Source organism: Vombatus ursinus, unplaced genomic scaffold (assembly GCF_900497805.2).
Source record: "Vombatus ursinus unplaced genomic scaffold, bare-nosed wombat genome assembly UNPS02014791.1, whole genome shotgun sequence".
Classification (NCBI taxonomy): Eukaryota; Metazoa; Chordata; class Mammalia; order Diprotodontia; family Vombatidae; genus Vombatus; species Vombatus ursinus.
The window spans coordinates 47488331-47514365 of NW_020954569.1; the positions used below are offsets into that span (position 1 = coordinate 47488331).

Below are 26035 nucleotides of genomic sequence, written 5' to 3' on the forward strand. Positions count from 1 at the left end.
GCCTGACGGGGCTCTTAAGGTATTAGTGCAGCTAGCTAGGTAGTGCAGCAGATAAGGCACTGGGCCCAGAGTCAGGAAACCTGAGTTCAAATTCAGTCTCAGAAACTTACTAGGTGTGTGACCTTTGGCAAGTCATTTAACCTCTGTTTGCCTCAGTTTCCTCAACCACAAAATGGGCATAAAAATAGCAACTATCTCCTGGGGTTGTTGCGAGGATCAAATGAAATAATATTTGTTAAGTGCTTAGCAAAGGCCTGGACATAGTAGTTGCTATATGAATGCTAACTATTATTAGTAGTAGTACTACCCTTCACGAACAAGTTGTGACATAGCTAGAGGCTGAGATCTCTTAATCACCATCCTTGGGATTCAATCTTGTTTGTCAATGTCTTTCTTAAACAAAAAGTCTCTCTCTTAATAGGTGAGGAGAATATATCCAGAAATGATTGTTGTAAAAGCAAAAGACATTTAAAAAACTTTAAAAAGTAAAATACAAGAAAATAGAGAAAAGTATAAGGCCTAGAAAGTGCAACAGAGGTAGTCCTTGATTTATGAACATTTGACTTGAAAAGAGATGTCAAGGAGTCAGTATAGAGCCCAGCCCTGCTTCCATTTTGGCAACAGCTTTTTCTCTAATTCAGAGTACCTTAACAGTGACTTACCTAGAAAGTTAACTTCTTTAGTAAAGTTGTGAAGAAGTGCTATGCAGTTGTACAGCTTCAGGAAAACGGTCTTCTTTTGCAGATATGCAAAGTTAAGTTATTAGTGCCTAGCAGTATTTATTATAATTTCTCTGCCACTCACAAAGGAATTCCTCTCCACAGGTCTTCCAGGAAGCCACTGAGATGGAAGGAATCCAATATTTGGAATCCTTTGGAAGATGGGATATATTTTCCCACAGAAATAATGGTGCAAATAGTGGTTAGTTATGGTTGAAACAGCACCATTATATAAATATACTTCAGGTAGAACATGAGCTAATAACAAGCTTTTCTGTATTGACCTAGGAAACTCACTACAATTTATAATATTGTATCTTTGGAGAAATGTGTTCCCGGTTATACAAACTAACTTAAGCAAACTTTTCAAATGTAACCCTTTCATAAGTTAAAGGCTGTTTGCACTTCAATGTAGTCAGACTTGGAAAGAGAACAATAGAATTATTACTTCCTGTGATATTATTCTTCTATTAATTATTCTTCTATTAACGTATCCAATTCCCCACCCAACACATCTAAGAGTTAACATGCACGGCTCACCATCTCCTTAAGTGTGTTGTTTAATTCCAACATCAGTCCACTAATCCTTATATTGTACTGCTGTTCCTGTTCAGCAAGATTTTGTAAGGCTTTGTTTTCTAAAATCAAATGATTAATTTTTTCACTCATGATTGATGAATTTTCCTGATTAGATGCAGATGTTTGCACAGAAGACAAAACATGTCTCGCCTGACCTGAGATTAAAAAGCAAGCTTTAATAATATTTAAGGATAAAAGATAATATCACAAATGCATTTTAAATATTTCAAGGCACTTCATAATTCTACTACAAATGAAATATGGCATAAAGAATTCGAAATTTTATAGAGCATCAGTTATAACAGTGTGTGATAACATTGATATGGTTATTCTATCAATGCAGGATGCAATGCATCCACATCTGCTCATTCTGTGAAATTCTTGTTTTATGTTTCTCTCAAATTTTCCAAAGAGGATCTCCTCAAAACATTAAAGGATTTAAAAAAAAAATTATGGGCACCAATATAGTACTCTGGATATCCACCTGTTATCATCTCTCACTCTCATTTCATGACAAACTCATCTCCTATTCTACTTATATGTCTTTAATGATGTCTTTCATGCTATTTCTCTGAAAAATAACAGCTGGCAATATATTTCAATCTACTTACAACTACTATGGACCTCGATTACCCTGTGTGTCAATAAAGATCTTTATTCTTTTGAGATTGTGGCCTTTCATGATTGACAGCTATATTGCATCACTAATATTTTTTAATTGTTTGGAGGCAATCAGGGTTAAGTGAATTGCCCAAGGTCAAACAGTTGTTAGTAAGTGTCTGAGGCCACATTCAAACTCAGATCCTCCTGACTCCAGGGCCAGTGCTCTATTCACTGCACCATTTAACTGACCCTGCATTACTAGTATTTAAAAGAAGAGGTTTTATGTTAGGAAGAAGTTTGGGATGACTGAAAGTACTGTATAATTTTCAATCTGTTCTCTTCCTCTTACTTAACTGTGACCTGGCTCACTGTACAACTGCTGAGCTATTTTAATATACATATGTTCTGGTAAACTATCAAATTTATGCCATATTCTGGGCAATATGAAATTCTTATTCACTTCACTTTTCATTTGTGTATTAACTGATATCTACTCAGTATACTAACAAAGCCTTCAAAGAGGGGGGCTCAGGATAATCTGGGACTTGATATAATCAGCACAATGTCTTTTGCACATAGTAGCATCTAGAGTTGCTCACAAACTCCAATCCATCCTCCAAACAGCTGCCAGTGATATTCCTAAGTACAGGTCTGATCATCTTATTCCCCTTCTTAATAAACTCCAGTTTATTAAGATATCTATAAGATCAAATGTAATCTGAGCTCAAATACTGAATCCTACTACCTCTGACTTTTTCCTAGTATTAATGCTACAGATAGCATTTCTAGAACTACATAAAATAATAGTGCTGACAATAGACATTCTTGTATTACTTGGATCTTATTACACAGACCTCTAATTTTTCTCTATTATATAGAGCTCTGGGTTTTGACAAATACATCTTACCATATTATTTCTATACTTTCTAAGCTACGAACATTTCTAGCATTTTTTTTAACAGAAACAGGTATTATTTTGTCAAAAGCTTTTTCAGCATCTATCAAAATAAATGGATGGTTTTATCATTTCATTATTAACATGGACTATAAATACTTGAAAGAAAAGTTAACTGAATTGTATGGAAACATAGAAAGTAAATTTATAATAGTGGGGTACCTCAATGTACCCCTTTCAGACCTAAAAAGATCAATTTTGTAGCCCTCATGGCAAAGGCTTTATCTTACACAAGGTTTTGCTTAGACTGGTTATGGTGAGGGGCAGCTACGTGGTACAGTAGATAAAGCACTGGCCCTGGAGTCAGGAGGACCTGAGTTCAAGTCCAGCCTCAGACACTTACTGTGTGACCCTGGGCAAATCCCTTAACCCCAATAGCCTCACCAAAAAATAAAATAGACTGGTTATATGTTATTCTCTTCTTCTGGGTTTATCATTTGGCTTTGCCTTAGTTCACACTACTTTTATATGGTCAATTTTTGTAAAGAGTTCATATAGATGTAAAGTCATTTCTGTTCCCATTCAGTAATCACCAGAGGTCTACCATCTCCAACTTTTCTAAAGTTCTATTCAGGTCATTAACTTTTTTTTTTCTTTTGGTTGTTGCTGTAGCAGTTGTTAGATTTTCCTGGTCTAAAAGGAATATTTGGTGCATAAATATTTAGTATTTGTATTAATTTGTTATTTATGGTGCCTTTAACCATAATATAGTATCCCTGATTATCTCATATTATCATGCCTCTTATTACTGTTACTCTCTTCTGAAATCAAGATTGTTAGCCCTGCTTCGAGTTGACCTGAAGCACAACAGATTTAGTTCCAAATCATACATCAATCTTTATGTTTCAAGAGTATTTCTTACAAATAACATATTGTTGGATTCTGCTTACTAATCTATGCTGCTATTCTTTTCCATTTAATGGGTCATGAAATAATCAGACTGATTTTTTTTAATTGATCTTATTTGCAATCAGTTGATTTTGTCCTGTTATTGCCTACGTCATAGTTCTTTGTCTCTGAACTTAGTCCAGAAATTCAGCTGGCCTGTAATGAGTTAAGTTTAGAAATCCAGTTCTGCTCATGAGTTTTATTCTTGTCTCAAGGAAATCTGATATCCTTGAAGAATACTGGTGGATACCAGGGAGTATGCATAGTATCTTTACACCACCAAGTTATCCTTCAAGGACATATGATTTGTTATCCAAAAAAGTCTGGTCAACTATCTCTAACCTTGTAGATAAATTCAAACAATGAACTTTTCTTAGTCACAGGAGGGAAGTAGGGGGTTGTTGTTAGCCCCTCATTCTCAATTTCCAACCAATCATATTGTCCCCCATGTCTCAGCTCTGCAATCAATCATACTGATTTCACCATTCATGATATTAAACTCTTAACTAATATAACTTGTTCTCTGTCTATGAAGTCCTGTTCTTTGTTCTATACTTCCCAAAACTATAAAAGAGAACTGTCATGCTCATTCAGGGTTTTAACTTTGCTGAGGAAGCTGAGATCCTATTTATTAGTAAATTCATGCTTTATTAATAACTTAATCTTACTCAGAACTTTGTACCTCAGTCTTCCTTATTTTAGCTACTAGTTAATTTATCTCATACAAAGAGGTGGTACGAGTGTGTTTAACAATAATGATCTATAATCAAATAGATGTTTGCATTCTATTGTCCCTCTTCTCCTCTTATCTCACTCATAATCAAAGGTTTTTTACTTTCTTTTAAAAACTTCCTAAATGGTCTAACTTACAACACTGGTGTTTGACTACCTCCCCATCTATCTTGCCATTCACTTAAACTTCTCTTCTTTGTCCATTTATTTCCCTGTTGATTTTAATATATTTCTGTATCAAGTTCTGTGTATGTATTTTTTCCAACTTTCCTTTCCTGTTTAGATAAAAGTAAGGTTAATAAGATGCTGGTTCTCTTGACCCCTTTTTCCATGTGTGTATACTATTCATCTCATGCACCCCTATTATGTGAGATTGTAAGTTCCCTCCTATTTCTCCCCATTTCTTTTTCCTTCTCTAACCACCGAAACAAAACAAAACCACTCTCAGGCATTTTGTCTGTTTTACTTAACTTTCCTACATAATTTGAAGAGTTCTGGGGACATTTGCTTCTTTCCCCATTCTTAGAATGTAAATAATTTATCACTGCATAGACCCTTTAAATTGATAAAAAGTATTTATCTTTCTACATTTCTCATGACTTCTAGGTTCACAATTCAAAGTTTCTACTTTGATCTTTTCATCAGGAATTTTTGGAAATCCTCCGTTTTATTAAAAGTGTACTTTTTTTCTACTATGGGATTATATTCAGATGTGTCAAATAGGTTATTCTTGGTTGTAAGCCTTTTTCTTTTGCCTTTTGGAACTATGTTACAAGCTCTCCTCTCCTTAATAGTCTTTTATGATCCTGACTTTAATTTCTTTGTACTTTAATTCCCCACCCACCCCACCCCTCCACCCCCTACTCTGGCTGCTAGCAGTATTTTTTCTTTGACTTGTAAACTTGGATTTTAGTTATGACATTTTTGGGAATTTTCATCTTCAGTTTTCTTTTGGGAGTTAACCAGTGAAATATTGCCTTTTGGTTCTAAAAGACCTGGGTACTTATTGTTTATCATTTCTTGAAATAAAGTATTCAGGCTTTTTGTTTTTGTGATTTTTCTGGCAGTCTAATGATTCTTACATGATCTCTCCTTGACCTGTTCTATGGTTCAATTGTGTGTGTGTATGTGTGTGTATGTGTGTGTGTGTGTATGTACATATGTATCTGTATGTGTATATATGTATTTATATACAGGTATTACATATTTATATATGTTTTCATCTATACGTGCACATATATACACGTATATATGTATTTATATATACGTGTGTGTGTGTATACACATATATTATATATATATGTATGTACATACAATTTCCCCCCAATTACATTTTTGAATTTCAAATTCTATCTCTTCCTCCCTCCTCTCCCTTCCCTGAGATGGTAAGCAATCAGATACAGGTTATACATGTGCAATCATGTAAAATATTTCCATATTAGTCATTTTGTACAAGACTCAAATAAAAGAAAAAGAATGAAAGTGAAAATAGCATAATTCAGGCTGTATTCAAACAATATTCTTTCTCTGGAGGTAATGCTTCATCATTAGTTCTTTGGGATTGTCTTAGATCACTATTGCTGAGAATTGCTAAGTCATTCACAGTTTTTCATCAAACAATATTGCTATTACTGTGTACAACATTCTGTTCACTTCCCTTTGCATTAGTTCATGTAAATCTTTTTGGGTTTTTCTGAAATCATCCTGCTTGTCATTTCTTACAGCACAATAGCAGTCCATGACAATCATATATACCACAGCTTCTTTAGCCATTCTTCAATTGTTGGGCATCCCTTCAATTTCTAATTCTTAGCCACCACAAAAAGAGCTCTAAATATTTTTGTACAAATAGGTCCTTCCCCCAACCACTTTTTCATGTCTTTAGGATATAGACCTAGTAGTAATAGATCCAATATTGTTGGATCAAAGGGTATACAGAGTTTCATAGCCCTTTGGGCATAGTTCCAAATTGCTCTCTGGAATGGTTGGATCAGTTCACAAGTCCACCAACAGTGCATTAGTATCTTAATTTTCCCACATCCCCTGCAACAACCATCATTTTCCTTTTCTGTCACATTAATCAATCTGACAGATATCAGGTGGTATCTCAGAGTTGTTTCAATTTGCATTTCTCTAATCAATAGTGATTTAGAGCATTTTTTTCATGTGACTATGGATAGCTTTGATTTCTTTGTCTGAAAATCGCCTGTTCACATCCTTTGACCATTTATCAATTGGGGAATGACTTGTAAATTTGACTCAATTCTCTACATATTTGAGAAATGAGGCCTTTATCAGATACTTATTGCAAAATTTTCCCCAGTTTTTTGCTTTTCTTATAATTTCAGTTGCATTGGTTTTGTTTGGGCAAAAACTTTAATTTTTTACAATCAAAACTATCTATTTTACATTTTGTAATTCTCTTTATATTTTCTTTGGTCTTAAATTCTTCCCTTATCCATAGATCTGACAGATAAACTATTCCGTGCTCTTCTAATCTGATTATGGTATCACCCTTTATGTGTAAATCATGTACCCATTTTGACCTTATCTTAGTATATGGGTGTGAGATGTTGGTCTATACCTAGTTTCTGCCATACTGTCAAACTCTGCAGTTTTTCCAGCAGTTTTTGTCAAATAATGAGTTTTTATTCCAAAGCTTGGATCTTTGGGTTTATCATATGCTAGATCACTGTGGTTATTTACTATAATGTAATTTGTACCTAATCTATTCCATTGATCCACCATTAAATTTCTCAGCCAGTACTAAATTGTTTTTATAATTACCACTTTATAATACAGTTTGAGATCTGGTATGGCTAGACCACCTACTTTCCCATTTTTTTTCATTGATTCCCTTGATATCCTTGATCTTTTGTTCTTCCAGAAAAATTTTGTTATTTTTTTCTAGCTCTATGAAATATTTTTTGATAATCTGATTGTTATGGCACTGAATAGATTAATTTAGGTAGAACTGTCATTTTCATTATATTGGCTCAGCCTACCCATGAGCAATTAATATTTTTCCATTTGTTTAGATCTGACTTTGTGTGAAAAGTGTTTTGCAGCTGTGTTCATAAAGTTCCTGAGTTTGTCTTGGCAGGTAGACTCCCAACTATTTTATACTGTCTATAGCTATTTTAAATGGAATTTGTCTTTCTATCTCTTGCTGCTGGACTCTGTTGGTAATATATAGAAATGCTAATAATTTTTGTGGGTTTATAGTTCAACTGTTTTTGATACTACATACATTTTCTTCTATTTTCTCCACCTTTTAATTTTAATATTTCTTATAGTAGCACAAAGACAATGGTTTCATTTTAATTCATATTAATTTTAAGATATTCTACTTCAGAGTTTTACCATCCTCTATTCTAAGCTTGTAGAGGCAGGCAAGTGGTACAATGGAATACATGCTAGGCTGGTAGTTACAACTCACCTCAAATCTGGCCTCAGACACTAGCTGTGTGACCCAGTCATTTAACCTTTGTCTGCCTCAGTTTCCTCACCTATAAAATAGGGATAATAGTACCTACCTTCCAGGGTTTTTGTAAAGACAAAATGAGATATTTGTAAAGTACTTTGTAAACCTTAAAGTACTATATAAATGTTAACTTATTATTTTTATCTTTACTATTAATTTTCCTTTCCCGTATTTCTTCACTGGCATTTCCTTTTACTTTACATTCTGTATAATGATGAATTTTCCAAGTGTTTTTAGTCTTTTTGTCAAAGACTTTATTTTCAACAAAGCTTTACTTAGACTTGTTATGGAGCTACTCTCTTTTTCTGGATTTTTCTCTTGGACTTCTCTCAGTTCATACTATTTCTTCATTATGTTTGACATTTTCTTCTGTTTACTTAAATCTCTTGCTTCAATTTTTGGACTGGGGTTTTGTACTTGGGTCGTACTCTACTGCCTTCCATACTCTTGGATGATGAGGGCAGGTCTTGCTTGGTCCTGGAAGTGGTAGCTGTCCCCAGTGCCTGGAATACTCTCCCTCCTAAACTCTTTCAGCTCTCCTGCCTTCCTTCAAGTCCTAGCTAAAATAGCCACCTTTCACAAGAAGCTCTTCTCAACCCACTCCTTAATGCTAGCGCCTTCCCTCTTTTGATTATCTCCAATTTATCCTCTACATATCTTGTCTGTATGTACTTGTTGGTATGCGCCTCCCTCCCCCAGTAGACTATGGACTCCTTGTGAGCTGGAACTATCTTTTACCTTTCTTTGTATCCCCAGCACATGGCACCACATCTGGCATACAGTAGGTACTTAACAAATGCTTGCTGACTAACTCAAACTTGTTGCAGTTAAGTAATTCGTATTTTTATATAGATATATATTATGTAGATATGACATTATATATTTATATGTTTACATTCTCCATTTAGAATGCAATTCCTTGTAAGAAGGGATTGTTTTACTTATCATATTTGCATCCTCAGTACCTAGCATAGTGCCTAAGACATATCAGGCACTTAATAAATATTTGTTGATTGATTAATCTTTTCACTTACTGGCAAATTCCTTTTGCCTTCTGGTTCATCTACAAGACTGTAAGAATTGATATGGCTCAGTTCTTCCAGTAATATATCAGCTCAATAGTTTCTGGACAATGATCTCATATTTAGAGTACCAATAGTTATTTTTTATATATGGGAATAAAACCTACGTGAATCTCAGCACCCTCTGTGCCCTTTTCTACCTTTCTACCACCATTTCAACAGAAACATGAGCACTGCACAGTATTGAGTTACTTTGTACTCTTGTTTCATGAGTTGCTAGCCCTAAAGAATTCATCATTCTGTAGTTAATCCACTGGTGATGGGCCTCTCTTAACTTAGTTAATCTTAGTTCACAGATACATTATGTTACTGGGTCCATATTTAAAAAATCTGCAACTTGGCAGAATCTGTCAAAGTTATGCTCTATTGATAAAGTCTTGGAAAATCCAGGGCACTTCTATACCAGAATGAGTCATGGAATAGAAATTTTATGGATGTAAGAACAGTAGTCATAATTTCAAATAAATAAGTAAATAAATAAATAGAGCAAGCAAGGAAGTAAGCACAGGTCCTAGATGAAGCAGCATAGATCTGTACCAAACCAACCTTAGCAAAGGTATATGTGACTCCTCAACCACCACTTGGCCACCACCTGTATTCTCTCTCCTGTTCAAATGCCTCATAACATAAAAATTTACATAATTCCTTCATTTACACAGAGTACAATTTTGTGAACCTGAATAGTAATTTTTCAAATGGTACCCTAAAGAACAAGTAGAATGAATGTACTTCTAAGAACCCAGTTCAACAATAAAATGACTCTAAGGTCTGGCCCAATGCTGGGCTTATCATATCCTGGAATTATTAAGTACTAATATTTGCTTGTTTTGTTTTTACTTACAAATAAACTTCTCATTGGATTGTAGAGATTTGCAACCATTCCAATATTTATCCACTAAATCCAAAAGAGTGTCCAAGAGTGCTATTTCAAACATATCCTTACTCATTGTCTGAGTTGTTGAATGAGATTCTGACACCTGAATTGGAAGGTATGATTATGAAGTTTTTTATTTCATGTAACACTAAATGTACTATTGCTTAACTCTAGCATTTATTAATAAGCTTATTTCTAGGGGAAAAAAAGCATTACACCTAATAGCTGGTGCCACCAAAGTCTCTATTATTATGTCACTCTAGTTTTGGGGTAGTCTTTTGGCTTAAGATGATTTCCATATTCCAGAGAAGGATTTATGCCCCCATCTTATTTTACACAGTGATCGGAAATTCTCTACTTCTTCATATGAAGATTATTTGAAGAAGCAAAAGTGGTAAGCCCTAGACAAGGAACTGAGAGTTGGGACAAGGAAATAACCAGTACCAGGTGTCAAGAATGATTTATCTTCAGAGAAATGAGCTTCCTTAAGTACTTCTAAATATCTGGTGTTTTCTACACAATCACTTCTATCTGTTGGTACTATAAATGACTTTGAGTTGGAGCAAGAGGAGTGGAAGTGGAGTCAAGTAAGGCAAAAACAGTGGCTGTAGACCTACAAGACCTAATTTAAATTCTCAAGAGAAAGTCAAGTTTTTGGTGACTGGAAGATAAGGGTGGGAGAAAAGAAACGCACAGGAACTGGGTTAGGGAACTTCAAAACTTTCTTTGAGGGATTGTGTTTGAGGGCTGGGAGGAGGGCAGTCTGTTTCTTTAATCACTTCTCATGACAACTGCCTAAAACCCTGCTGTCATAACACTGAAAAATATGCCTTGAAGTGTCATAAAAACATAGTATCAATAAATTTAGAGCTGGAAGGGACCTGAGAAGTCATCTATTTCAACCCCCTCATTTGGTAAATGAAGACTGAAACCCAAAGAAATTAAGTCATTTGCTCAGTCACCAAGGTAATCAAGAGCAGAGCCAGGATTCAAAGTCAGGTCTTTTGACTCCAGATCCAAGAATAGTAACTAGTATGGTGAAAAGGATTTGAAATCATATCAAATGAGGCAACCAGGGATTTTTAGTTTAGGAAAAAGAAGACAGTATGAGACCTCAGGGGTAGCTAATAATCACGTGACTGTTCTGTGGCTTATTCTGCCTGCTTCTGCTCTATCCAACTAAAGGATAGAAAATTATGGAAAAAAAGAACTCAGCTTAACATAAGGAAAAATGTCCTAAAAATGAGAACTGTCCAAACACAGAATGATGATAATGATAGTAATAATTCATGTTTACATAGCACTTTGAAGTTTTAAAAATTATCTTCCTCACTCCAGCCATATGAGAGATGCAGTAAAAGTATTATTATCCCACTTTAATATCCAAGTTACCACAATTAGTAAGTGGCAAAGCCAGGATTTCAGTGTATTGACTCCAAAAACAGACCAATACTGCAGCTACTTGTGAGACTGCCTAAGGGAGCAGTGAGTTTCCCATCACTTTTTTGTTGTTATTCAGTCATTTTTCAATTGTGTCCAACTCTTCCTGATTCCTTTTTTTTTTTGCGGGGAGGGGGCGGCTTCTTGGCAAAGATGCTACAGTGGTTTGACATTTCCTTCTCTAGCTCACTTTACAGATGAAGAACTGAGGCAAACAGGGTTAAGTAACTTGCCCAGAGTTACACAGCTAGTAACTGTCTGAGGCCAGACTGGAACTCAGGAAGAGGAATCTTTCTGACTCCAGGCCTGGCACTCTATCCACTGCACCACTTAGCTACTCATTCTCATCATTAAAGGTCCTGAAGTAAAGGCTGGATGACCGCTTATTAAGAAGGCTGCATAGGTGATTCATGATTTGAGGAGGGGTTTGACTAGACAACTGACTTCTCTTTGAATTCTAAGGCGAACCTGACAGCCAAGAGGCTCTACTGACCTGAGGTGCGACAAGTACTAGAAATCAACTAGAAGAGGTGACTAAAACCCTAGGTTAAAGCTAAAGGAAAATGTCCTAAACAGAATCTTTCCTTTAGAAACTCTCACCAGAGGAGAACTTAAATGGCTGAGGGAATCATCTTATCATAGGATTATAACTTTGGAACTAACAGGTCATCTTTCCCCTCATTTTACAGAAACTAAGGCCCAAAATTTACATAATAAAGAGCTGAGTGAGGATTTGAGGACAGTTGACTTCAAATCCAAAGCTCTTTCTACTGTACCATGCCACCCAGAGTAAGATTGCAAATGCCCTGTTTTCCTCCCTTGGTTTGAGACAACTATGTTCAAGGCTACAAATGAGTCATGGAAAAAGAAAAAAAAAGAAAAAATTCCAAGGGAGTACTACTGGTCAATATGAGCTGAGGCATTTGTCCCGCAATGCAACCAGCCTTTCCAGGACTCTGACAGTGATAGAGATGATTCTGCCACCATGTGGCAGGAATGACTGAATTACAACTTTGAACAAAATGGATATGTAAAGGCAAATACGAAAATCACCTATATAATCTCTATTGCTGTACTTCTATTTTAACAATTTCAAATTGTAGAAGAGCTTTTAAAACAGAGAAATGTTGCTAAAGAAATATATAAAAGTATAGTAACAAAAAACTAATTTAAAAAAAGTTTGGCAAGCTATATTATGGAACTAAACTTAATATATGTAAGTTAATATTAAAAGCTTAATGACAGAGGAAAAAAAATATCCTGTGGTCCACAAAGAGAAAAAAAATGAGCATTAACACCCAATGATTAAAAAATAAGAAACATTAGAGTTCTATCAAATAAAAACAATTCTGCCAAAATCATCATATCTTTTGGCTTACCTCTTTGACAGATGCATTTATATTTTTAGTCCTTGGCTGTTCAGATCTATCAGGTTCAGATATATCAAAGTTAGAAAAGCTTCTGTCATTTTTTCTTTCCAATTCCATTTTTCTTTCCATTTCTTGGTTGAAAATACTTTCATCAGCACTGGGTAATCTATTATTTCTTTCCAAAAGGTCCTGACAACTCTCTTCCTGAATTGATTGTAATCTTCTATTAAGCACTTTTCTTTTATATATTATTCCAGAGGTAGCTAAAGATATTAGCATTTTTTGAGCTGATGTAACTTTCTTCTGTTCAGGATTATTGAATGGTCCCTCTATTCCTGTAGACTCTATAAAGTGAGGAGCAAATGATCATATCCCCTAACCCATTAATTCTAGTACTATCAAACTAACATCATCATTCAAAAACAACAACAAAAGGAAATTAAGTTAGCAAAAATGACTTTCACATTTGAAGCTTACTTAATGGACTAATTATTCCGTTTCCTTAAGAAAGCTATATGTTCACAGATCTTTAATATCTGTAAAAACTGAGGAATTTGAATTATGCAATAATTCATAATTTGCTTCATTATAAAAATACATTTAATAAACTGAATGCTTTAAATGTAATAATCTTGGTGTCTTTCTCAACTCCTCATTCTCACTCATCCCACAGAGCCAATTCACTGTCAAGCCTTGTCTTTTCTATTTTCCTAACATCACTTATATAGTTCCCCTTCTCTTCATTCACACAATTATTAGTCTGGTTCAGGTCCCCATCACTTCTTGTCTCTTATCAAGACCACTGCAATAGCCTTCTAACTGGTCTCCCTGCCTCAAAGTTTGTCCTCATTATAATTCCACTCAGCAGCCAAGCTTATTTTCCTATAGCATAGATCTGACAATGTAACCACCCTGTTCAAATTAAGGTGCTCCAGTGGCTCCCAATTATCTCTTTAGGATCAAATATAAAGTCCTCTGTCTAGCATTTAAATTTCTTTGCAAGTTGAACTCTTCCTAGTTTTTGAAGCCTCTCATATCTAAACTCCCCTCCACAAACTGTATGATCCATTTACTTGTGGTTCTTAAAAACAATATTCAGGAGGCAGAGCCAAGATGGCAGAGTGAAAGCAGTGACTTCCTTGAGCTCTCCCCTAAACCCCTCCAAATATCTGTAAAAAAATGACTCTAAACAAATTCTGAAGAACCAGAACCCACAAAAAGAGAGAGTGAAACAAATTTCCAGCCCACGACAACCTGGATGGTTGACTAGAAAGGTATATCATGCAGGACTGGGAAAGGAGCGCAGTTTGGCATGGGAGCACAGGCTGCAGCGAACTTGGAGCAGGGCTCAGAGGACTGAATCACCCACAGCTGGGGCGGTTTCCAGACTTCTCAAACCATGAACACCAAAGACAACTTAGAAGGTCAGTGGGAAAAGTCTGTTTCTACAGTGAGAGACAGAAGCTGGGCCCAGCCCCAGTTCCCGAGCGCGGCCCTGGGGCAGGGGCAGCGGCTGCTTCCTGAGCTTCTGGCCCACAGACTGAGGGGGAATGGAAAGAGATCCCTGCAATCCAGAAGGGGATTGCAGGGATCTCTTTGCCAGTGCTGGGGCAGGAATCTCTTGCTTTGCCCGTGCTTGGATCTGGGTCATAGTTCTGGGTGGCGGTCCTGGTGCAAAGAGGAGTACTGGTGTGGTGGAGCATGTTGTGGTGGTGGAGAGGAAAGCCTCCTCACAGTTCCAAGGCAGAAAAGAGTGCTTAAGGTCACTCATAGATCAGAGCACAGGCCAGGAAAGGAGTAAACAACTTACCCTTGATCATAACACCATTTTTACCAAATTTACAGGTCCCTAGAAGTATCTCTGAAAATAGCTGTACAAAACCCCGAAGCTTGGGACAGTACATTCTCCACATTGGAAGCAGACCTCTACCTTAACAAAGAGTTTATAACTCAAGTAATTGGCTGATATCATGACCAAATCTCACAAAAAGAATCAGACCATAGAATCTTTTTTTTGGTAACAAAGATCAAAACATACAACCAGACGAAGACAATAAAGTCAAAACTCCTACATCCAAAGCCTCCACGAAAAATATGAATCCATCTCAGGCCTTAGAAGAGCTCAAAAAAGATTTTGAGAAGCAAGTAAGAAAAGTAGAGGAAAAACTGGGAGGAGAAATGAGAGTGATGCAAGAAAATCATGAAAAAGAAGTCAACCCAAAAAAAGACTGAAGAAAATAACACTTTAAAAAAGAGCCTAACCCAAATGGCAAAAGAGGTCCAAAAAGCCAATGAGGAGAAGAATGTTCTAAAAAGCAAAAATGGAAAAGGAAGTCCAAAAGCTTACTGAAGAAAATATTTCCTTAAAAATGAGAATAGACCAATTGGAAGCTAGTGACTTTATGAGAAATCAAGACACTGTAAAACAAATCCAAAAGAATGAAAAATTAGAAAACAATGTGAAATATCTCATTGGGAAAACAACTGACCTGGAAAATAGATTCAGGAGAGAGAATTTAAAAATTATTGGACTATCTGAAAGCCATGATCAAAAAAAAGAGCCTAGACATCATCTTTCAAAAAATTATCAAGGAAAACTGCCCTGATTTTTTAGAACCAGAGGGTAAAATAGAAATTGAAAGAATCCACCAATCTCCTCCTGAAAGAGATCCCCAAAGGAAAACTCCTAGGAATATTGTAGCCAAATTCCAGAGTTTCCAGTTCAAGGAGAAAATATTGCAAGCAGCCAGAAAGAAACAATTCAAGTATTATAGAAACACAATCAGGATAACACAAGATTTAGCAACTTCTACATTAAGGGACCACAGGGCGTGCAATATAATATTCTGGAGGGCAAAGGAGATAGGATTACAACCAAGAATCACCTACTCAGCAAAACTGAGTGTAATTCTTCAGGGGAAAAAATGGTCATTCAGTGAAATAGAGGACTTTCAGGCATTCTTGATGAAAAGACCAGAGCTGAATACAAAATTTGACTTTCAAATACAAGACTCAAGTGGAACATGAAGAGATAAACAGGAAAGAGAAATCGTAAGAGACATATTAAGGTTGAACTGTTTGCATTCCTGCATGGAAAGATGATATTTGTAACTCATGAGACCTTTGTCAGTATTAGGGTAGTTGGAGGAAAAAAAATCTACGTAGATAGATAGATAGATAGATAGATAGATAGGTAGATAGATAGGTAGATAGATAGATAGAGGACACAGGGTGAATTGAATGTGAAGGGGTGATATCTGGAGAATAAAATTAAGGGATGAGAGAGGATTATACTGGGAGAAGGAGAAAGGGAGAGGTAGAATGGGGTAAATTATCTCACAAAAACAGAAAAGAAAAGGCTCTTACAGTGGACGGGAAACAGGGGAAGGTGACAGGGAATGAGTGAATCTTATTCTCATCAGATTTGGCTTAAGGAGGGAGTAACATACACACTCAATTGGGTATGGAAATCTATCTTACCTTACAGGAAAATAGGGGGGGAAGGGGACAAGAGGGCAGGGGGATGATAGAGGAGAGAGCAGATTGGGAGAGGGGTAATCAGAAGCAAACACTTCTGAGAAGAGACAGGGTCAAAAGAAAGAATAGAATAAATGGGGGGCAGGATAGGATTAAGGGAAATAGAGTTAGTTTTTCACAACATGACTACTATGGAAATGTTTAGCATAACTGCATATGCATAACCTGTATTGAGTTGCTTGCCTTTTCAATGAGGGTGGGTGGGGAGGGAGGAAGGCAGAAAATTTGGAACTCAAAGTTTTAAAAACACATGTTTAAAAAAATGTTTTCACACGCAACTGGGAAACAAGAAATACAGGAAATGGGAATGAGAAATCTATCCTGACCTACAGGAAAATAGAAGGGGAAGGAGATAAGAGAAGCGGGGGAGAGATAGAAGGGAGGGCAGACTAGGGGAAGGGGTATTCAGAATGCATGCCATCGTGGGGTAGGGGGAGGGGTGAGATGGGGTGAAAATTTTGAACTCAAAATCTTGTGGAAGTAAATGTTGAAAACTAAAAATAAATAAATTAAAAAAAAAAAAGAAAACAATATTCATCACTCATCTCTGTACCTTTGCACTGACTGTCCTCTAGACCTGGAATGCTCAGCCTCCTCACCTCCAACTCTTAAGTTCTCCTGACTTCCATCAAGACCCAACTCAAATTCCACTTTCTGAAGGCCTCTCCTGGTCTTACCAGATGCTAATGCCTTCCCCTTCCAGAATACCATCACATATGCTGTGTATACCTTAAATATACACTTAGATGTTTACATGCTGTCTCCCTGATTAGAATGTACAATCAATCCTTGAAAACAGGGACAAGTTGCTACATTTTTTTTTCATGTTTGCCTTTCTTTGTATCACTATTTTTTATCACAGTGCCTGGCACACAGTAAGCAGTTAAAAAATTCTTACTTACTGACTGATGCACTACACATAGTCAGATTTTTACCATATGTTGAAAATTTTGGAGAACTGCCTTTTTTCCCCCATTTTTAAAATTTCTGGTTATAAGAGATTGTTTCTAACCAGTTACCCTGCCATCCAGTTCAAAGACTATGCAAGCCCTGAATTTAACCCTTTCATCTTCAGAATTTTCATCTTGGCCTTCCTCACCTCTTCACCCCACTCCATCACAGTGAGGGCTTCCTGAGACCTACTATATAAGATCAGACCAGTTCCAGCCAGGACAAACTTTACCCAAATCTTCATTTGCCTTGTCACCCAGATCAGAGACCCTGCACTGGAGGATTTAACCCTTTCATAGTCATAACTGCCAAACTGGGACACCCCCACCATCCTAAGTGATGAGCACATCATGGGGACCATTCTTTCCCAATAGGTTGACTTCAGCCATGCTTCCCTCTCCTACCCAGTGAACTCCTCATCAAACTCATTGCCACCATGCACATGCCCAGTGAGCCACTCTTTCCCCCTAACCCCTGCTTGCCTGTTCTGGAGACATAATCAAACTAAAACTGCTATTGCTACTAGGAAGGAAGTAATGATCTTCTTTCCTATGTCTCCATTTAACATCATTATAGAGTTGCCAAACCAAAATATCCCTCCTGACCCTGCTATCCTTTTATGTGTTGTCTCCTTCTATTACTATATAAATTCCTTGAAGTCAGGGACAGTTTTCACTTCTGTATTTGTATTCCCAGAGTTCTGTACAGTGCTGGGACCTATACTCCTGGTGAGAAAAACAGTCTCTTCAAATTGTGATCAGCAACTGTTCTGCAACAAAGTCTTCAAGAGTTGACTAGGGACACAGAGAGGTTAACTTGTCAATGGTCACATCACTAATATCTGTCAGAGGCAAGTTATTAATAGTTATTAATAATAGGTCTAACTGAAAGGAAAAAAAAGTTAAAGAGATGAAAGAATTATCATTTGTGTATAAAAAGGCTCTGGTAAAAATGCCAAATTCCATGAGGATATGTAAGAGTCAGGAAAATAATACAGCAAAGTAAAGTAAAAGGAAAATTAAATAGGTAAAATAAAAAAAAGAAAATGTGAGCATGAGTTTAAAACAAAATGGGAATTGGAAGAGATGATTACTATAGACCTTTCTTGTTATAATTCTGTGTTATGCAGTGCTTATGGAAATTCTGTTGGTTAGTTTGTTTGGTAGTAGCAAAATAATTATAAGTGCTTCTATCACACAGAAATAATACCATTTAATATAAAAACAGGAAGGCACAAATGAAAACAGCATGTAGTAAAATGGTAAGAAATCACAGAGAAATTATTTTTAAACACTACATCAGTGTTTTCTAAGAGTTAACATTTGGACTTCTCCAGTTTTCTTCAAGTGTTATCAGCGAAATCCTCAAAAAAATTTCAAAACCAAAGTAAGCTTAAATTTTACCTTTAAAACTAAAAATTATGGGGGCAGCTAGGTGGCACAGTGGATAGAGCACCGGTCCTGGATTCAGGAGGACCTGAGTTCAAATCCGGCCTCAGATACCTGACACTTACTAGCTGTGTGACCCTGGGCAAGTCACTTAATCACAATGCCTAGCCAAAACAAACAAACAAAAAAAACTAAAAATTATGTAACGTTGAGCAAAGATAAAATATTATGAAATCCAAAAAATAACAGAGCATTTCAACTTCAAAAATATTGGGATTCACAGAACTTTTAAATGACCAAAATTAAATTTAATTCCAGTAGGTGGTGCCATGGATAAAGGGAGGGAAAAACAACAACACAAAACTACCTAGTTTGTGGAACAATAATTATTCATAGTATGAGATTTATTCAAAGTATGAATTTAGTAGTCTGATAATCCTAGATGTCAATAAATCAATTACCAACTTGAAAATCCAGCATGTTATAAAATCATACTCCTTTATAGTTGCTATTTTAAATATTAAGTCTGAAAATATTTACTATGAATCAGTTACTAATCTTCAAAAAGTTATTAATCTTCAAAAAAATTCAACTTAAGAATTTTAGCACCTATACATCTAAAACAAAGGATACAGAGACAAGGGACTAGAACTGGATGTTCCTGACAAGGGACATCTTATCAGTGTAGACCTTTACCTTCTCTGCAACTTATACTCTTAGTGCCTAGAGAACTGAAAGGGTTAAGTGTCTTGCCCAGGGTCAGACAGTCCAGGGGCAGGACTTGATCCCAGTTCTTCCTGACTTCAAAGTCAGCTCTCTATCCACTATGCCATAATGCCACTTATTTATGAAAAGCTATATCAAATTATGCAAAATGATGCCATGAAAAAAATTTCAAGAAAAGAAAAAGATAATGAAAGTTTTAAATTGGACTATAAATTCAAAAGAAAACTCCCCATTTGCAATCTGTTAGCAAACTAACATATGTTAAATATGTTTTCAATGAACATAAAGAAAAGCATAAGGATTATCATAGCTGTATCCCATAGAGTGGGGAGAAAAAAACTTGTTTAAATAAAAATTCTTAATTTTTGATTTGATTACCTGAGGGTTGGAGGTCACAAAGACTAAGAGACATATGTTTATTCTGACCTTCTATTTCATCTTGACATTTCAATTTGGAATGTTCATGAAGTTTATCATCCAGAAAACTCACTTTGCTGCTGCTTTTTTTTCTATTGTAGCCCCTTAAGTTATCTTCAGAGATATTTGGCAATGATTTAGGACTTGGAAGATGTCTAGAACCTGCTTTTTAAGAAACAAATATTATAAAAAGTAGTTTTATCAGATAAAATAATAAATACAATTACATTTTCAAATTGACAAGTAATGATATCAGAAAAGTATATTTTCCTAAAATGGATCAAATATCTGATAAAATGCACGAAAGTCAGCATAGTTTAACAATCTAACACTTAATATAATGAATCTGTATTACTATAAAACGGATCAGTTGAACAATTATTTTCCAAAGATAGGAAAATGTTATATTTTAAGCATAATTTTAAAACGGAAGAATTTAATTTTCACAACAAAGGTTTAAGTTCTGTAAAATAAAGTAGTGTTCTATTTTTTCTCATAGAGCCATAGAATATTATAGCTGGCAGCAATATTAGAGATAATTTAGTTCTAATACATTTCATTTACAGATAAGGAAACTGAGGCCCAGAAGTTAAACGACTTACCCAAGTCATGTCAAAACCAGGGCAACCTAATTCGCTTAAGTTTGAAATTCTGTAAAGTGGCTTAATTTAAAATAAAGAATACTAGGCCTATAAAATGAACTGTAAAAGCATACTTTATTTTTATTTTTCAGAGTAATGATAACTATCTTCAAAATGTGTACCAGTGCTTTTGCTTTGAAATTAATTTTGAAAATTCCCCAAACTAGACTGTTTCTAGAGTTCTTGCTATAGTAAAATTAATATTAACAAAATTCTGAAATTCTTGTTTTCCCTTATGTCAAATCAAAAGCCCTTTTTTTCCCCATTACTTACACAAATAGAGACCATAAAAACAAGCTATTTCCATACCAATCCTCCAATATCAAACAACTATATGTAATCAAGGAAGAGAATTATTTATTGATGACAACCTGTATTCCTTCCATTATGTCCCCTTTTCTGCACCCTACCAGCAATGGAAACGGCATTCAAGAAAGAAAGTATATCTATGTTCAAATATAGTCATAGCAAAATCTGCCCCAGACCTGAAACCAGATTAGAGGTTTGGAATGATAAGTATATTATAATTAAAATGTAACTACAGAAATTTTTCCATCATCATTTACTGTAATAAATATCTACATGAAGACAGGCATTCTCATTTAGATATGCTGAATAAGAAACAATTTCCTAATAAACTTGGAAGGCACCACAAAAAAGTGTCCCATGTTAGAGTCATCAAACCTCCTCTTGTGATAATATAGGGAAAGGGATGAAATGAAATACAGATCCATTTCTTTGCTGCGAGGTTCTCCATCTAATTGATGCATGGGCCTCATGTACTATCTACTACCCACTTCTTATTTTGATATGGGAAGAAATAAAGCAACTAGAAGGTTAAGAATTCATTAACAATATATACTATACATTATAGTTCAAACACCTAAAACAATAAAGTTCTTTATATAATTGTTCACCAATGAAATTACAAAAACAAGCCAGAGTTCTGTTTAAAAAATATGACTGATAATCAATTAAACAAACTGTCCTAAAGGATTTATAAGTTTATAAAAAAAGTTGCTTTAAAGCAAAGAATCAGACCACAGCTTCCAATACTGAAATAAGGAGCTCTTAACTAGAAAACCAGACCTGAACAAATTATTTGCTTTTCAAATATCTCAGATAACATCAATTCAAGAAATGTAAATAAATCCATCCACTAAGGACCAGGGGGGAAAAAAAAAACAACAGAGAGACTGAGAGATTTCTTCCTAAATATACATAAGAAGACAAGTGTGAAAGCATCAAGCAAATAGAAGTGGTAATGGAGAATATTTAAAAAAAGCAAAGATATACACAAACAAAATAAAACTGAAGTGATAGAATTTTTTTTATACTATACATAAAGTGAATTTTTAAAATCAGGAGTAACAATTATGTTATTTGACAAAGTAAAAACAAACATTCAAAACATAAAAAGGGATAAACAAGGAAACTATACTATGCTGAAGGAAATCATATAGAACAAACCAATATCAATATTAAATTCATCTGCTCTAAATGGCTTATTATCTAAATTCATAAAATAAGTATTAATTGAGCAACAAGGAGACATATACAGACAGCAACACAAGAGTGACAGAACATCTCAACGTCCCTCTCTCAGTTGTGAATTAATCTCACAGGATGATAAACAAAAGAGAAAATATATAATTGAACAAATTGCTGGAAAAACTATAGCTAAAAGATCTATGGTGTCTTCTAAATGGTACTGCTAAAGAATATTCGTATCTTTTTTTTTTTTTTGGTTAGGCAATGGGGTTAAGTGACTTGCCCAGGGTCATACAGTTAGTAAGTGTTATGTGTCTGAGGCCACATTTGAACTCAGGTCCTCCTGAATCCAGGGCCGGTGCTCTATCCACTGCGCCACCTAGCTGCCCCCTAAAGAATATTCATATCTTTCAGCATCAAATAGTTAACTTTTACAAAAATAGGACATGTATTAGGAAACAGAAATACTGCAACAAATTTTAAAAAGGTAGAAATAGTAAACATATCCTTTATAGGTCGTAATGCAATAAAAATAATAATCCCTTCAAGGAGCACAAATAAAAGATACAAACCCAAATGAAAACTGAACAATTAAATCCTAAATAATGAATGAGTCAAATAACAACAAATCATAAAAACAATGAATAATTATGTGAAAGAATATTACAATGATAGAAAAAAACAAAACTTCTGGGATGCAATTAAAGTAGTCTTTGTGGGGGGGTATCATATCCCTATAAACATAAATTAACAAAATAGAAAAAGAAATGATTAATTGAACATGTATTTTAAAAATTGGTAAGCCAATAAATGAGCAAACCTAAAATAAGCCCAAAAGATATATTTAAGATTAGATAAACAGATGATCTAGAAACAAAAAACTCATAAAAAATACAAAATTAAAAGCTGGTTCTTTGAAATGACTAATAAAATTGATAAATCTTTAGTCAATCTGATTTGAAAAAAGCAGTCAGAAAATCAAATCAACAAAACAGCAAATAAGCAGGTCAAAATCACAACAAAACTATAAGAAATAAAAAAGGATCAACAGAATTTATTACAGTTACATGTTAACAAAACTGAGGTAACAAAAGAAACAGAAATATAAAGTAACTAACAGAACACACAAAAAAAGAAATTCTAAATAATACAAATCCAGAAAAGGAACTACCAAAGGGGGAAGAAAAAAAACCTGGTTGTGGATTCATGAAATACTTCTATCAAATTTAAAGAACAATTAGTACCCACATTATGCAAATTATTCTCAAAAATTGAAAAAGAAAGCACCCTACCAGAAACTTTTCATAAGACAAATGCAGTCCTAACACCTAAACCACAGAAGGATAAAATACAGAACTATAGACCAATATCATTAATGAATAATGACTCAAAAATTTTAAATAAAAATTAGTTAAATATAGTAATTTATTCAAGAAAGTATTCCTCATAACAAAATTGGATTTATACAAGGTATGTCAGGATATGGTTCAACATTAGTAAAATAATCAACATAGCTATTCATATTAATGACCAAAACATCCAAAACCACAGAATTATCACAACAGATGCAGAAAAAGCCTTTGACAAAGTGCAACACCCAGCTATACTAATAAATAAATGGATGGAAAAATAAATAAATAAAAACTTATAAAATATAGACAGAATGGGACTTTTTTTTATCAGAAAAAGTATATCTAAAACCAAAAACAAGTATCATATAAAATGGGAATACACTAGAAGCTTCCCTGATACATACAGGAGTAAATGAAAGATGCCCACTCTCCCCACTATTATTTGCTAGTAATACAATAAGACAAGAGAAAAAAAATGAAGAAGTAAAGACAGGTAAAGAAAAGACAAAACTATCACTATTTGACATGATGGTTTTTAATTAGTAAATCCTAGGGAATCAATAAAGATACTAATTCAGACAGTAGATTCAGCTAAGCTGCAGCCTACAAAATAAACCTCCAAAAATCAACTTCATTACTATAAAACAGTAACAAAATCCAAGATACAATAATAAAAAGGGAAATCTCTTTCTAAATAATCACAACACGAAAAAAGATCTGGGTATCAATCTACTAAAGCACACAAAATACTTGTACAGCTTCAACTCCAAAGAGCCCCTTAAAGCAATGCCAATTGTTCCTTAAAGTAGTACAGAACAACTTAAATAGCTCATGGTGTTGTACTGTGGCCAGATAATAAAAATATACCAAAGATAATTTATACTTTCAATAATATGCCAATCAAATCAAAGGGATACTTGTAGAATTTAATAAATAATGAACAAAATTCATTTGGAAAAATTAAAATCCTAGAATATCAAGGGAAACAATGAAAAGAAGTAGAGACAAAGGAAGGACAGCACTTTCAGTCCCTAACCTAAACTACAGAGTAAACCAGCAGTCATCAAAACCATCTAGTATTGGTTTTAAAAGACAGGTAGATCAATGGAACAAACTAAACATAGGAGAATCAGAAACAATGGAACTTAATAACCTAATGTTTGATAAGCTGGAAAACATAAAAATTACTTAGGAAGAACTCTTTATTTGATTAAAAAAAAATACAACCTACTGTGAAACTAGAAAGTAATCTGGCAGGAATTACACTTCAACCAAAATCTTACCCCATATTTCACAAAACATTCTAAATGGATATGTTAGTATTAAAGATCAGACTATAAAAAAGCTAGAAGAGAAGAAGATAATATATCTCCTAAGCTATGGACTGGAGATGTATTCTTAATCAAAGAATAGAGGCAATTACAAAAGATAAACCAGGTAACTTGGATCACATGAAATTTAAAAACTTCTCCACAAACAAAATCAATGCACCTACGATAAGAAGGGAAGCGGTCAAATGGGGGGAAAAATATTTGTACCAAATTTCTCTTACAAAGGTTTAGTATCTAAGATACATAAACAACTAACAGATAAGTATAAAACCAAGAGATAAGCAAAGAACATGAATAAACAGTTCTCAAGAGAACTGCAAACTATTAACAACCATATGAAAGAATGCTCCAAAACTAACAGAAATGCAAATCAAAACAACCCGAAGGTTTCACCTCATACCCAGCAAATTGTCAAAGACGACAAAGTTGAGAATAGTCAGTGTTGGACAAGTTATAGAAAGACAGACACACTAGTGCATTGTTAGTGGAACTGTGAAATGGTATAACCATTTTGGAGAACAGTTTGGAATTATGCAACTGAAGTGAATAAAATGCCCTTACCCTTTGACCCAAAGATTCCACTACTAGGCTATTATACCCCAAGGAAGTCATTAATAAGAAGACAATTCCTCATATACACCAAAATATTTCTTGCAGCATTTTTTGTGACAGCAAAGAATTAGAAATAAAGTAGATGCTCACTGACTGGGGAATGGCTACATAAATTACGATACATACATGTAATGGAAAATTACTATGCAATAAGAAATGATGAATGTGATGAATAGAGAGAAACACAGAAAAATCTACATGACCTATATTTGCTGCTCCTCAAGTAAGTTTAGAGCATTAGAATAATAAGCAGTTACCTTAAGCACTATTCTAGAAATCAGCTTATTTTATGATGCATATAGCTGCTTTTTATAATAAAGATTTACTAAACCTTCTTCAGAATCTGTGCCTACATCACTTGACTACAAACCATTTCTAAAAATTTATTAGATGTAATAATTTACATTTATATAGCCCAGTAAAGATCTGTAAAGCACTTCATGTACATTATCTCATTTAATATTCACAGCAACCTATGAGTTAAGTATTAGGTCACTATTATTCCCATTTCCCAGATGAGAAAAGCAACATTCCGAGAAGTTAACCTGCCTATGGTCACACAACTATTACATATCAGAGGCAAAGTTCAAGCCCAAGTCTCTCCTGACACCAAGTCAAGAGCCATTTCGTCTATACCACTAGCCTCTCCATATTCCCTTCAAGCACACTGCAATAAGCCAAGATAGGAATAAATGAAAGAATCTTGGTCACACTTTACCGTGATATATCTTTATGTCTAAATATGTATATAAATATGGAATATATACAGAAACATTTTGCATTTAAAAAAGATCCTTTACTAATAAAACATTAAAATACTGGTAACTAAAATAAGCAAAGAAGGCTGTTCTTTTTTTTTTTTT

The 26035-nt window shown here is 34.7% G+C and overlaps 1 protein-coding gene and 1 pseudogene across 1 annotated transcript in view; both read right to left on the reverse strand.

Moving 5' to 3' along the window:
• Positions 1–26035, reverse strand: part of CEP72 (centrosomal protein 72) — a 64516-nt gene that overhangs the window by 17535 nt on the left and 20946 nt on the right. Inside the window, exons 6-9 of the mRNA XM_027869115.1 lie at positions 19707–19907; positions 12736–13070; positions 9884–10019; positions 1260–1453 (exon numbers count right to left, since the gene is read on the reverse strand). Of these exons, the coding sequence (XP_027724916.1) occupies positions 1260–1453; positions 9884–10019; positions 12736–13070; positions 19707–19907 (866 nt within the window). The remainder of the gene's footprint in view (positions 1–1259; positions 1454–9883; positions 10020–12735; positions 13071–19706; positions 19908–26035) is intronic.
• LOC114048056 overlaps positions 25803–26035 on the reverse strand; it is a 2093-nt pseudogene continuing 1860 nt past the window's right edge.